The sequence below is a fragment of the Nothobranchius furzeri genome, chromosome 4 (assembly GCF_043380555.1).
Source record: "Nothobranchius furzeri strain GRZ-AD chromosome 4, NfurGRZ-RIMD1, whole genome shotgun sequence".
NCBI lineage: Eukaryota > Metazoa > Chordata > Actinopteri > Cyprinodontiformes > Nothobranchiidae > Nothobranchius > Nothobranchius furzeri.
Window position 1 is genome coordinate 4161939 of NC_091744.1, and position 14120 is coordinate 4176058.

The window sequence follows — 14120 nt, forward strand, 5'->3', positions numbered from 1 at the left end:
CTTCATTCCTTTTGACGTCCTTTTTCATTTGATTTTTCCTACTGGGAAGTTAGAATTTCCGAGGAGAAAGCGAACGCACCATTAGCTGATAACAATGGTAGCAATGGAAGCTAACATACCAAGCTAACTTTATCTTTAACAGTTTATTTCGCTGCTGGAGCAGATTAAAACGATGATGCCTCACACTTAGATCGTTGTCGCTGGTTTCATTTTCACCCAATCACCCGTCGCATTTAGTGAAGTGAAGCCAAACTTTAGAGCGCGTCTAGTCTGGAATTCGGAGTTCTGAGGAGAAAGCAAACGCACCATTAGCGAAATGGAAGCTAACATATCAAGCTAACGTTATCTTAAACATTTTATTTACCTACCAGAGCAGATTAAGATGAGGATGTCTCACTTAGATCATTGTCGCTGGTTTCATCACGACCCAGTTCCCCATCACATTTAGTGAAGTGGACCCAAGCTTTAGCGTGCGTTCTTTCTACCATGCTGCTCTGTTTACAACTCGCTCGCAGCGACCGACGACATTACGCTCTTGCGCATGCACAGCTGTCTAGGCAAGTTCTCGTTATGAAGGATGGGTACCGAAACGAGGCACCGTTTGAAATGACGTGAATCGGTGCTCGGTCGGTACTATGGAATTCGGTCAGTACTTTAAAAAGTACCGAATTCGGTACCCATCCCTACTTCCAAAACACATCCAGTGTTATCACTGTACCTCATTGTTCTGTCGAAATGAAGGCGGTAAAGACTGCTGCCACCTAGCAGTCAGACTTTGAATTGTCTTACATGTTTCCAAGTACATTCTCAAGAAAATAGTCGATACACCACTTTTACAATCCATTTGGTATCAGTTCACTCTCGTCTCGTCTCGTCTCTCGTCTTCCTCCGCTTATCCGGGTCCGGGTCCGGGTCGCGGGGGCAGCATCCCAACTAGGGAGCTCCAGGCCGTCCTCTCCCCGGCCTTGTCCACCAGCTCCTCCGGCAGGACCCCAAGGCGTTCCCGGACCAGATTGGAGATGTAACTTCTCCAACGTGTCCTGGGTCGACCCGGGGGCCTTCTGCCGGCAGGACATGCCCGAAACACCTCCCCGGGGAGGCGTCCAGGAGGCATCCTGACCAGATGCCCAAACCACCTCAACTGGCTCCTTTCGATCCGGAGGAGCAGCGGTTCTACTCCGAGTCCCTCCCGAATGTCCGAGCTCCTCACCCTATCTCTAAGGCTGAGCCCGGCCACCCTACGGAGGAAACTCATTTCGGCCGCTTGTATCCGCGATCTCGTTCTTTCGGTCATTACCCAAAGCTCATGACCATAGGTGAGGATTGGGACGTAGATCGACCGGTAAATCGAGAGCCTGGCTTTCTGGCTCAGCTCCCTCTTCCCCACGACAGATCGGCTCAGCGTCCGCATCACTGCAGACGCCGAACCAATCCGCCTGTCGATCTCCCGATCCCTCCTACCCTCACTCGTGAACAAGACCCCGAGATACTTAAACTCCTCCACTTGAGGTAGGACCTCTCCCCCGACCCTGAGGTGGCAAGCCACCCTTTTCCGGTCGAGAACCATGGTCTCAGATTTGGAGGTGCTGATCCTCATCCCAGCCGCTTCACATTCGGCCGCGAACCTACCCAGCAAGAGCTGAAGGTCAGAGCTGGATGAAGCTAGGAGGACCACATCATCCGCAAAAAGCAGAGACGAGATTCTCCTGCCACCAAACTCGACACACTCCACACCACGGCTGCGTCTAGAAATTCTGTCCATAAAAGTGATGAACAGAACCGGTGACAAAGGGCAGCCCTGGCGGAGTCCAACCCTCACTGGGAACAGGTCCGACTTACTACCGGCTATGCGGACCAAACTCACGCTCCTCTGGTAAAGGGACTGAATGGCCCTTAACAGAAAGCCACCCACCCCATACTCCTGGAGCGTCCCCCACAGGGTGCCCCTGGGAACACGGTCATAAGCCTTCTCCAAATCCACAAAGCACATGTGGATTGGTTGGGCAAACTCCCATGCCCCCTCCATCACCCTTGCAAGGGTATAGAGCTGGTCCACAGTTCCACGGCCAGGACGAAAACCACATTGCTCCTCCTCTATCTGAGATTCAACTATCGATCGGACCCTCCTCTCCAGTACCTTGGAGTAGACCTTTCCAGGGAGGCTGAGGAGTGTGATCCCCCTATAGTTGGAACACACCCTCAGGTCACCCTTCTTAAAGATGGGGACCACCACCCCGGTCTGCCACTCCCTAGGAACTGCCCCCGATGACCACGCAATGTTGTAGAGACGTGTCAACCATGACAGCCCTACAACATCCATAGCCTTGAGATACCCAGGACGAACCTCATCCGCCCCCGGGGCTCCGCCGCTGTGTAGTTGTTTGACTACCTCAGCAACTTCTGCCCCCGAGATCGGACAGTCCATCCCCAGGCCTCCCAGCTCTGGTTCCTCCTCGGAATGCGCATTGGTGGGATTGAGGAGCTCCTCAAAGTATTCCTTCCACCGTCCGACTATAGCCTCAGTTGACGTCAGCAGCTCCCCATCCCCACTGTAAACAGTGTGAGCGAGTTGCTGCCTTCCTCTCCTGAGGCGCCGGACAGTTTGCCAGAACCTCTTTGGAGCCGATCGATAGTCTTTCTCCATGGCCTCACCAAACTCCTCCCACGCCCGAAATTTTGCCTCGGCAACTGCCACTGCTGCACCCCGCTTGGCTATCCGGTACCTGTCTGCTGCCTCCGGAGACCCACAGACCAGCCACGCCCTGTAGGCCTCCTTCTTCAGCCTGACGGCTCCCCGAACCTCTGGTGTCCACCAGCGGGTACGGGGGTTGCCACCACGACTGGCACCGGCCACCTTACGACCACAGCTCGCAACAGCCGCCTCGACAATCGCAGAGTGGAACAAGGCCCACTCGGACTCAATGTCCCCCACTGCTCTCGGGACGTGGTCAAAGCTCTGCCGGAGGTGGGAGTTGAAGACCGTCTTGACAGGTTCTTCTGCCAGGCGTTCCCAGCAGACCCTCACTATGCGTTTGGGTCTGCCAGGTCTACGCGGCATGTTCCCTTGCCATCTGATCCAACTCACCACCAGGTGGTGATCAGTTGACAGCTCCGCCCCTCTCTTCACTCGGGTGTCCAAAACATACGGTCGCAGGTCAGATGATACGACTACAAAATCTATCATCGACCTGTGACCTAGGCTGCCCTGGTACCAAGTGTACCGGTGGGCATCCTTATGTTCGAACATGGTGTTCGTTATGGCCAGACTGCGGCTTGCACAGAAGTCCAATAACAAAACACCGCTCGAGTTCTGATCAGGTGGGCCGTTCCTCCCAATCACACCCCTCCAGGTCAAGCTGTCATTGCCCACGTGAGCATTGAAGTCCCCCAGCAGGACAATGGAGTCCCCTGATGGAGCACTATCTAGCACTCGTCCCAGGGACTCCAAAAAGGGTGGGTACTCTGAACTGATATTTGGCCCATAAGCACAAACAACAGTCAGGACCCGTTCCCCGACCCGAAGGCGCAAGGAAGCTACCCTCTTGTCCCCCGGGGTAAACCCCAACACACAGGCAGAGAGTCTCGGGGCTAACAAAAAGCCAACCCCAGCCCTCCGCCTCTCACCCGGAGGAACTCCAGCAAAGTAGAGTGTCCAACCCCTCTCCAGGTCTCGGGTTCCAGAGCCAATGCAATGTGTCGAGGTGAGTCCGACTATATCTAGCCGGTACCGCTCAACCTCTGCCACAAGCTCCGGCTCCTTCCCCGCCAGCGAGGTGACGTTCCATGTCCCAAAAACTAGTTTCCTTGTCCGGGGATTGGACCGCCAAGGCTCCCGCCTTGGTCTGCCACCCGATTCACATTGCACCGGACCCTTCATGTTCCTCCTGCGGGTGGTGGGTCCACAGTTGGACGAGCCCATGTATCCGGTTCGGGCTGGGCCCGGCCGGGCCCCATGGGCGAAAGCCCGGCCACCAGGCGCTCGCTCACGGGCCCCAACCCCAGGCCTGGCTCCAGGGTGGGACCCCGGTAACCCTCCGGGCCGGGTACTCCGACTCTTCGTTTTCACCGCCATGAAAGATCCTTCGAACCGTTCTTTGTCTCACCCTTCACCTAAGACCAATTTGTCATGGGAGACCCTACCAGGGGCACTAAGTGCCCCAGACAACATAGCTCCTAGGATCATTAGGGCACTCAAACTCCTCCACCACGATAAGGTGACGGTTCAAGGAGGAGGGTATCAGTTCAGTTCAACTTTATTGTCTCATTTTGTTTCACAGTCAGCAGTTCATAACATTCTTACAGGACACGTAAACGAACAAAAATAAGGCTAGGTAGCTTTATTTATAAAGCACATTTCATACACAGAGGAAATTCATTGTTTTTCAAATAAAAAGTCCTCATAAGCTTGAATTAAAGACTCTGACCACAGTGGACATAAAAGATTTCCTCCCTCGCTCAGTCCGCACAGTAATGCTTTGTATCTTCAAGCTGACAAGTCAATTAACAAATAATAGGGACATGTAAGCAACAACCAGAATCTACAAGAAATTGAATGTGCGATCCAACACCAATCAATCCATTTTAAAAATTGACAAATTATAGTATATTTGTTTGTGTTAGGTATTTTTTCTGTGTTGTAGATGTAATCTACATCACTTTTTAAATGCCCCCCCCCCCCCCCCCTTGCATCCCCTGACCTCACCATTGAAAAAGCCTTAACCCCTACCCAGTACACCTGATCCTCTGTTATCAGTAAAAATGTTCTCTGTTGGTTCCACAAAGGGATGGGTGAAAGAATCATGTAAAGAGAGCAACATTTGAGGTTGGGTGTCCATCTGTCCGGTAAGGTGATTGATTTATGTAGAAATGGTGGAAGCAGTGGGTTAAATGGGTAAAAGAATAGCAGGAGAAGAGTAATAGATTTAAAGGGTCAGCAGAGATGTACTCTTACTAAAAGAGACTGATGTGATTTAGAATGACCCGAGAAGCTCCAAGCACAAGCAGACTCTTCACTTTAGACCACTTTATGTTTTGTGTTGTTTGTTTGGCACCTGTGGAGGGGTGAGGTTTGTTAATACAAAGAGAGTATGTAATTTATCTTTTTACTAGTATTTTACTAATTAGTAACCGCTTGAAGAAACCTTGCAGGAAGTTGTTTGTATTGCTTAAGTACATTAACCGTTTACCAAATACAAACAAATTAGGCTTTTTGTTTAGTGGTATGTCATAATAAATGTCAAACTTTTGGGATTGTTTAGATTTTATTCTACGAACATCTCTCTCTCTCTCTCTCTCTCTCTCTCTCTCTCTCTCTCTCTCTCTCTCTCTCTCTCTCTCTCTCTCTCTCTCTCTCTCTCTCTCTCTCTCTCTCTCTCTCTCTCTCTCTCTCTCTCTCTCTCTCTCTCTCTCTCTCTCTCTCTCTCTCTCTCTCTCGCTCTCTCTCGCTCTCACTCAAACACACACCGATTCCACATCCTGTCAGGGTTGTGATGGATTGTTCCATTGTCACAGTGAAGTTAAGGGTTTTGCAGGGTCATGGTAAAATACTGTCGTGGGATCCTGACCCTGAGAGTAACAGCGAGGTGGGTGGTCAGAAGTTTAGCTCTGGCTCTTTAGCTCAAAGTAAAAGTTGGTGTGAAGAGCTAATAGATCGGTTAGATACGAAATTGCCAAAGAAAATAAATGTATTTTTTGCGGATTTATTATTAGGGCGAAGTGAAAGAGTGGTATATTGAGTTATGTTACAATAATAATAATAGTCATTTGTAATCCTTTAAATTATGTTAAAAGCCATAAGATTTAAAAAAATCTATGGTGTCTTTCTCAAGTCAACTAAAGTGTTGGGGTTCTGCTTGAGAAACCTGACAAAAAGATATTTTTAATAATTTGTCATTTTTAAGAGGTTCTGTTTTCAATGTTTGTGTGTTTGTTCAGTTTATAAATAAATTCAGAGACTAAATGTTGTACATGTGTCATATTAAATATCAGATCACTTTGATTTAACTGGAAGAGAACTGATTCTGGACCTGCTTGACCACTTCTACAGGTGCTAAAAAAAGACAGTCAGGAGTTTGTGGCACGAAGTTACTGGGACGTTTTGAGGCGAAGCGCCAGTCAAGTCCTCTTTTCTGACCTGGCGGAGGTACACAGAACCAGTTTCATTCCTTCATTCTTCATCGTTTCATTTAGTACTTCATTTAGTTCCATTTACTTTTACTTTCAAAATAAAAGCCATAACTGTCACATGAGCATTGAAGCTATAATCTACATTTATTGTGTGTTATAATGGAGAGAAGCATTCTTTTAAAGTATAAAAATTATACTTTATTATAGTTCTGCATGATAATTGCAGAATCATAACAAATTTATTACACATCTTTTCTTATTATCCTTTCTAAATATTCAATTTATTTCTTATTTTTTACTTATTGTTATTTATGTCTGTTATAAATGTGTGTGTGTGTGCGTGCGTGCGTGTTGTGTGTGCGTGCGTGCGTGCGTGTGTGTGTGTGTGTGTGTGTGTGTGTGTGTGTGTGTGTGTGTGTGTGAGAAGAAATGTATTGCCATTTTGTTCTCTTTTCCAATAAAAAACATTTTTGTTTGAAGGAGTTTCAGAACTTCTTAAAATGAAGTCTGTTTGTACATCCTCTTCACTGTTTTCTTTTTTATTTTATTTCAATACTTATTCATCTAGAATCATCTAACCCTGATTTCATTATATTGTTTTATTCTGAATCAACAAATGCAATAATAACTGCTGAATTATTTTTGTTCCTACTACCTTATATTTATTTTATTTCTACTTTTCCCTGCCCTGACTCATCTGGCTTCTTGACTTTGCCGTATGTGTGTGTCTGTGTCAGATCATTTGCACTTTACCCCAGGAAAATGTGATATATAAAATTTGGCAGGTACAAGTCCAAGGGGTTCAAATGAAGGTAACTGGACTTGACGTTTCACTTCTCATCCGAAAAGCTTTGTCAGTTCTGACTGGAATATGGGAGAGTCAAGAAACCAAAGAAGTCCAGTTGCCTTCATTTGAACCCCTTGGGATTACCATGACCTGGATTACAGAGAACCTTCACCAGCAGACAGGTACAATTATCAGAAAGTTGAACAAAGAACACAGACACTTAAGCACCACCTGCACAAGTTTTAAAAGCATTTGGTTTGAATTCAAAACGTCTTTATTTAAGAAAAATGGCAAATGCATCACTCAGAATATTTTAAATGAAGTTATGACCTGAAATATGTTTCCTGAAAAGTTCTGTGTTCTAAATCCCAAATCTTTGCAGTTCTGCTGAAAGCTGCGTTTTGATGAAAGTGTCAAGCTACATAAGTGGTTACCTAAACCTGAACTATTGCCTGTTTTAGTGTATTGGCTGATATACAGGGTGGGCCATTTATATGGATACACCTTAATAAAATGGGAATGGTTGGCAGTGTTGGGAACGTTACTTAAAAAAAGTAATAAGTTATAGTTACTGATTACTTTGTCAAAAAGTAACTCAGTTACTAACTGAGTTACAAGATTATAAAAGTAACTAATTACCAAGAAAAATAACTACTTAGTTACTTTTTTCATTAAAGCATGCAAGAATTACTACAATAGTGAAATATAAATGACTAATGACTGGAAAATAATAAAATGTATGTCCAAATGTTTTTTATAAACCTGAATAATTTAAATAAATAAGAATTTAACAGGAGGAACTACTAACAGGAACATTACACTTATCTAGACTATTAAAAGGTCACTGTGTGTGTCATGAACTCCTCCTCTTAACCTCCTCTGCGGGCCGGGCTGGCGCTGCACTCCAGTTCCCAGCATGCCTGTCACCGACGCTTCCCGGTGACATCATCCCACTGAGCCTATTTAAGGACCTGTCACAGCGGAGCCGGCACTCAGTCATCATCTAACGATAGACGCCAAGCCATTCTAAGACCTAAGACACTAACTCTACGAACCATACGGGAAGAGAACTTCCCACGCTGCCACATATCAGTCTCCATCCACCATTCTCTCCGCGCCTGGGTCTCATAACCACTCCAGCTCAGCCCATCGAACCTGACAGGATGACTGAGTCCCGAGTAGACCCAGCGGAGATCGCACAGCTGCGAGCTGAGGTAGCGCAGTTGCTCAGCCGAGTAGAACGCCAGGAGGCGGACAACGCCCAACTCCGTGTGGAGAACAATCAGCTGCGTGCTGTTACTGATCGCCTCGCATCCAAACTCGATTCCGTCACCGAACTGGTAGTCCAACTCTCCTCAGCCCTCCAACGACAGTCATCTGCCACTCCTAACGTGGTGGAGCCGTATCTAAGTCTCCCAGAGAAATGGGATGGGATTAAAGGATCCCCGGAGAGCATGTTGGCCGTTCTGTCAATGACTTTTGAGTGTCAGCCGGCACGCTACCCGACTTCCTGCTCTCGCGTGGCTCTGTTAACCTCCCTGCTGACTGGGCGAGCCGGTGAATGGGCGGCTGCTCTGTACCATCAGAAGTCCCCAGTCTGCAACGACTATGAAGCCTTCGTGAAAGAACTGAAGAAGGCATTCGTTCATCCCAGCAGCGAGGTCGCAGATGAGACACGCCTGCTCCAGCTTCGACAAGGCTCTCAGACCGTGGCCGAATTCACCTCACGCTTCCGGACCACCGCTGCCCGTCTAACCTGGGGTGATGCCGCGGTGAAGGCTGTGTACTTGGAGGGATTGTCACCCCGCATCCGTGAGGGCATGATTGGTCACGAGGCTCCAACCACCCTGGACCAGGCGGTGGACCTGGCTCTCCAGCTGGACCGCTGCCTCCTCACCAGACCAGGAGTGAGGGCGGTTCCCGTACAATCCTGAACTTTCCCCCGCCGTCAGGAGAACCAACCCATGGAGGAACCCATGCAACTGGGTCATTTGCCCCCCGAGGAACGGGCGCGCCGTTTTCAGGAGGGACGATGCGCCTATTGTGGGGCTCTGGGTCATCCCCGTGCAACATGCCCCATACGCCCGGGAAACGGTCCCTCCGGGTCGGTGTAGGAGCTGCCTCACTCGGAGTTTCCACTCATGCAGCTCCTCATCACACCACCCTCTCGGTCTCCTTCCAGCTGAGCCAAGGACCGGTCCCCCTGGTGGCCCTCCTCGACACCGGAGCTGCAGAAAGCTTTATCGACCAGGGGTTGGTCAACCGGCTCAAGATTCCACTCACCCTCCTCGATCATCCCGTTCCCGTCACCTCAGTGGACGGGCGCCCTCTCATGCCATATCCGATCACGCACCGAACCCAGAACCTCCGGATGACCATCGGAGAACACGTAGAGACCCTTCATTTCTTGGTCATTCACGCCCCTACGACTCCTCTCATTCTGGGTCATTCCTGGTTCCGCCTCCACGACCCTCACATCTCCTGGTCCACCAGTAAAGTCATGGCATGGGGTGTTAACTGTCGCCTTCATCATCCGTCTCCAGGATCACAGCCTAGGGAGACACCACCCAAGGATGTGGATTTAACACTCCTTCCAGGATCACAGCCTAGGGAGACACCACCCAAGGACGTGGATTTAACACTCCTTCCACCCCAATACCACGATCTGGCTTGGGTCTTTGCAAAGGAGCCTACCACCAAGCTGCCTCCTCATCGCCCCTACGATCTGGAGATCAGGCTTCAGCCCGGAACCACCCCGCCTCGGGGTCGGCTGTTCTCGCTCTCCCCGGCAGAGACCCAGGCGATGGACGCTTACATCAACGAGGCTCTCCAGAAGGGGTTTATCCGACATTCCACGTCTCCTGGGGCGGCAGGGTTCTTCTTTGTGAAGAAGAAGGAAGGTGACCTCCGGCCCTGTATAGACTATCGTGGGTTGAATAAAATCACCATCAGGGACCGCCATCCTCTTCCCTTAATGAGCACGGCTCTGGACGCCACTGCCCAAGCCACACTGTTTACCAAGCTGGACCTCCGCAGTGCATACAACCTCATCCGCATAAAGGAAGGAGAGGAGTGGAAAACCGCTTTCATTACACCCACTGGACATTATGAATACCTGGTCATGCCCTTCGGCCTCTGCAACAGCCCTGCCGTTTTCCAGCGTTTCATCACTGATGTCCTCCGTGACATGCTGGGTCGTTGGGTTTTTGTTTATTTGGACGACATCCTCATCTACTCCCGCACGGCCGAGGAACACACCCAGCATGTTCGAGCCGTTCTGTCATGCCTCCTGGAGCACGACTTATTCTGTAAACTGGAGAAGTGTGCTTTTCACCAGGAGTCCACCTCGTTTCTGGGATTCATCATCTCCTCCCAGGGCCTGCGCATGGACCCACAGAAGGTTCAGGCGGTCGCGCAGTGGCCACTACCCAAGACCCTGAAGCAGTTGTAGAGTTTCCTGGGGTTCTGCAACTTCTACCGCCGGTTTATCCGCAACTTCAGCGCCCTGGCGTCACCATTAACTTCCCTGACGAAAACAACCAATCAGCCTCCCCCTTTCCGCCTCTCCCCGGAGGCCGTTGCTGCCTTCCATGAGCTGGTCCGCCGCTTTGTAAGCGAGCCCATCCTCCTCCACCCCGACCTAACACGGCCTTTCGTTGTGGAGGTGGACGCCTCTGAGACGGGCGCGGGAGCCGTACTGTCACAACGTGGCCAGGACTCCAAACTCCATCCCTGCGCATTCTTTTCCCGGAAGTTCTCTCCTACCCAGCAGAACTATGGGGTCGGGGACCGGGAATTGTTGGCGATAAAGTGGGCCCTGGAGGAGTGGCGACAGTGGCTCCTGGGTACCCCCACTCCTTTTCTAATCTGGACTGATCATCAGAACCTCATCCATATTCAGACCGCTCGCCAACTCAACCCTCGTCAGGCCCGGTGGGCCCTCTTTTTCGAACCTTATAACTTTCACATCGCCTACCGCCCCGGCTCAAAGAACCTCAAGGTGGACGCCCTGTCCCGTCAACACACCCAGGATCCAAGGCCTCCTGAACCGAGGTCCATCCTCCCGACCGAACGGTTCTTGGCCGCCCTGCAATGGCCCCTGGAAGCCTCCATCCGGGCGGCTCTCCCGGCAGACCCGGCGCCCCCAGAGACGCCTCCTAACCGCCTTTACGTTCCGGCCGTGTGTCGACAGGAGGCCTTGAGGTGGGGGCATAGTTCACGGCTCGCGGGACACCAAGGCCAGGCTCGTACCTTCCAGTTCCTCCGCCGGGCCCTGTGGTGGCCCTCTATGAGAAAGGACGTGCGTGAATACACCGCTGCATGTGACACTTGCGCCCGGTCTAAGTCCACCACCCAACCTGGAGCCGGGGAATTGCAACCGCTCCCTGTGCCTAAAAGGCCGTGGTCGCACATAGGTGTGGACTTTGTCACGGGGCTTCCCGCTGCCGACCACCTGGACACCATCCTCACCATCACCGACCGCTTTTCGAAGGCTGTGCACTTAGTGGCTATGGCAGGGCTCCCCACGGCTAAGAAGACGGCGGAGCTCCTCCTCGATCATGTGGTGAGGCTCCACGGATTCCCCCAGGACGTGGTGTCTGACAGAGGGCCTCAGTTCATCTCACGTTTCTGGAAGGCTTTCTGTCGGTTGGTGGGCGCTTCCGCCAGTCTGTCGTCAGGCTATCATCCCCAGACTAATGGTCAGACGGAGAGAGCAAACCAGCAGCTTGGGCGTTACTTACGCTGCTTCGCCTCGTCGCAACCGTCCACCTGGCCTCGTTACCTCCTATGGGCGGAGCTCTCTCACAACCTCCAGACGTCCTCCGCCACGGGTCTATCGCCCTTCGAGACCTGCTACGGATACCAGCCCCCTCTTTTCGACCATCAGGTGCCGGAGGTGGAGGTTCCGGCGGCTCAGGATATGGTCCGCCGCTGCCGTCTCGCTTGGATCAGGGCTCGCGCCGCCATCACCCGGGCTAATACGGAGTACTCCCGACAACACCGCCGCCGCCACCGGCCCGGCCCTGTGTTCCAGCCTGGTGACCGGGTTTGGCTCTCTACCGCAAACCTCCGGTTTCCGGCTGGTTCCAGGAAGCTGTCGCCTCGCTTTTTGGGGCCCTTCCCAGTCCGAGATGTCCTTGGTCCGGTCGCTTACCGGCTGCGCCTCCCTTCCACTCTTAAGGTGCACCCGGTATTCCACGTCTCACAGCTCAAGCCGGTGGTGTCTTCTCCTCTCCATCCGCCTCCGGCCCGGGTGCCGACGCCCCGAGATGTCGATGGGGACCCCGTCTACACCGTCCGCAAGATTCTGGACGCCCGCCGCCGGGGCCGTGGATGGCAGTATTTGGTGGACTGGCAGGGTTACGGTCCGGAGGAGCGTAGCTGGGAGCCTGCCCGCTCGTTTCTGGATCCTTCCCTGTTGGCTGATTTCTGGTCTCGTCGCCCTGGGCCTTCTGGAGCCGTCCCTCGCGGGGGGGGGGGGGGGGGGGTCCTGTCATGAACTCCTCCTCTTAACCTCCTCTGCGGGCCGGGCTGGCGCTGCACTCCAGTTCCCAGCATGCCTGTCACCGACGCTTCCCGGTGACGTCATCCCGCTGAGCCTATTTAAGGACCTGTCACAGCGGAGCCGGCACTCAGTCATCAACTAACGATAGACGCCAAGCCATTCTAAGACCTAAGACACTAACTCTACGAACCATACGGGAAGAGAACTTCCCACGCTGCCACATATCAGTCTCCATCCACCATTCTCTCCGCGCCTGGGTCTCATAACCACTCCAGCTCAGCCCATCGAACCTGACAGTGTGATATTTAACAAGACCCCAATCAGCTCAAATTTAAAATTGCAAATAGAAACACATGTAAAGGTTCCCGAGCCTTTAAATGGTCTCTCAGTCTAGTTAAATTACAGAAATGAATGTAATTTTGCACAGCATTTTAATTTTTCCAGCTTCACATAATTGTGTGTTATTAGTAGCATTTCTGTTGCTGCTAATCTAGTAACGGTTAAATAAATAAATAAAATCCTTCAAAATGACACTAGAAGAGGCACAAGCCTGATGGAGGACTTACATTTACTAACTTGGCTCAGACCCAACCACAGAAGAGCTGAAGCTGGGTGGTAAACACACACAGGTAGTTCTGATAACACCTGAGCTCCATGACGTCTGAGACTGATGCATCAGTGTTACAGCGGGACTAAAGACACGATCAGAAACAGGTTACAGCTGGATGATCTAGGAAGGTAAAAGATCAGGACGTCTGAGCGGTGAACAGGTGAGCGGACCTTCGGGACGTCCCGCTGTCAAGCTAAGAAGAGCACGGCTGCAGATCCACACCTGCAGCCGTAGCCTATTCATCACGTCTTCCTCGTTCTTCACGGGCCGTGATGCGCTTGGATGAAAACATCTGCCTCTTTAGCTCCTGATCAGCTGATGACAGCTTCAACACACCGCGCTGCTTAACACACGCATTTTCTTATCAGTAACAGAAACCACGTTTTGTTAAAAGAAGACTGTAATTAATTAGTTTGCTCGTTACTGAAAGAAATATTTTTTTATTAACGCGGTTATTTTAAACGGCGTTGTTCCCATCACTGCTCTGTTGGGTCTACAGCAGGCAGTGACTGAGACAAAGAGCGTCTCCGCCCACCCGGCCAATCATCATGGTGTTTGTAAGTGCGTTACCGACACCTCTCTCTCCCTGGCTGCAGCTGAAGTGTGGCGGTCAGAAAGCCTCACACTGTTGCTCAACGTTCGACAAGCACATAGTAACGCACAGCCTTCCGTCCCCAGTAACGGCAACGGCGTTGCAACAGTGGGAAAAGTAATTAATTAGATTATTCCGTTACCTAAAAAAGAATGCCGTTAGTAGCGCCGTTATATTTAAACGTCGTTACTCCCAACACTGATGGTTGGTGATATTAACGTCCTGTTTGTGGCACATTAGTATATGTGAGGGGGCAAACTTTTCAAGATGGGTGGTGACCGTGATGGCCATTTTGAAGTTGGCCATCTTGGATTCAACTTTAGTTTTTTCGATAGGAAGAGGGTCATGGGACACATCAAACTTATTGGGAATTTCACAAGAAAAACTATGGTGTGCTTGGTTATAACGTAACTTTATTCTTTCATGAGCTATTTTCAAGTTTCTGACCACTTATAAAATGTGTTCAATGTGCTGCCCATTGTGTTGGATTGTCAATGCA

The 14120-nt window shown here is 50.7% G+C and overlaps 1 protein-coding gene across 9 annotated transcripts in view; it reads left to right on the forward strand.

Moving 5' to 3' along the window:
* Positions 1-14120, forward strand: part of micu3a (mitochondrial calcium uptake family, member 3a) — an 88388-nt gene that overhangs the window by 56172 nt on the left and 18096 nt on the right. For 7 of the 9 annotated variants that reach the window (XM_054743570.2, XM_054743563.2, XM_054743564.2 and 4 more), the window contains one exon: positions 6047-6142. The exons of the other annotated variants lie outside the window; for them this stretch is intronic. In XM_054743570.2, coding sequence (XP_054599545.1) covers positions 6047-6142 — 96 coding nt within the window. The remainder of the gene's footprint in view (positions 1-6046; positions 6143-14120) is intronic. 9 annotated transcript variants of the gene reach the window in all.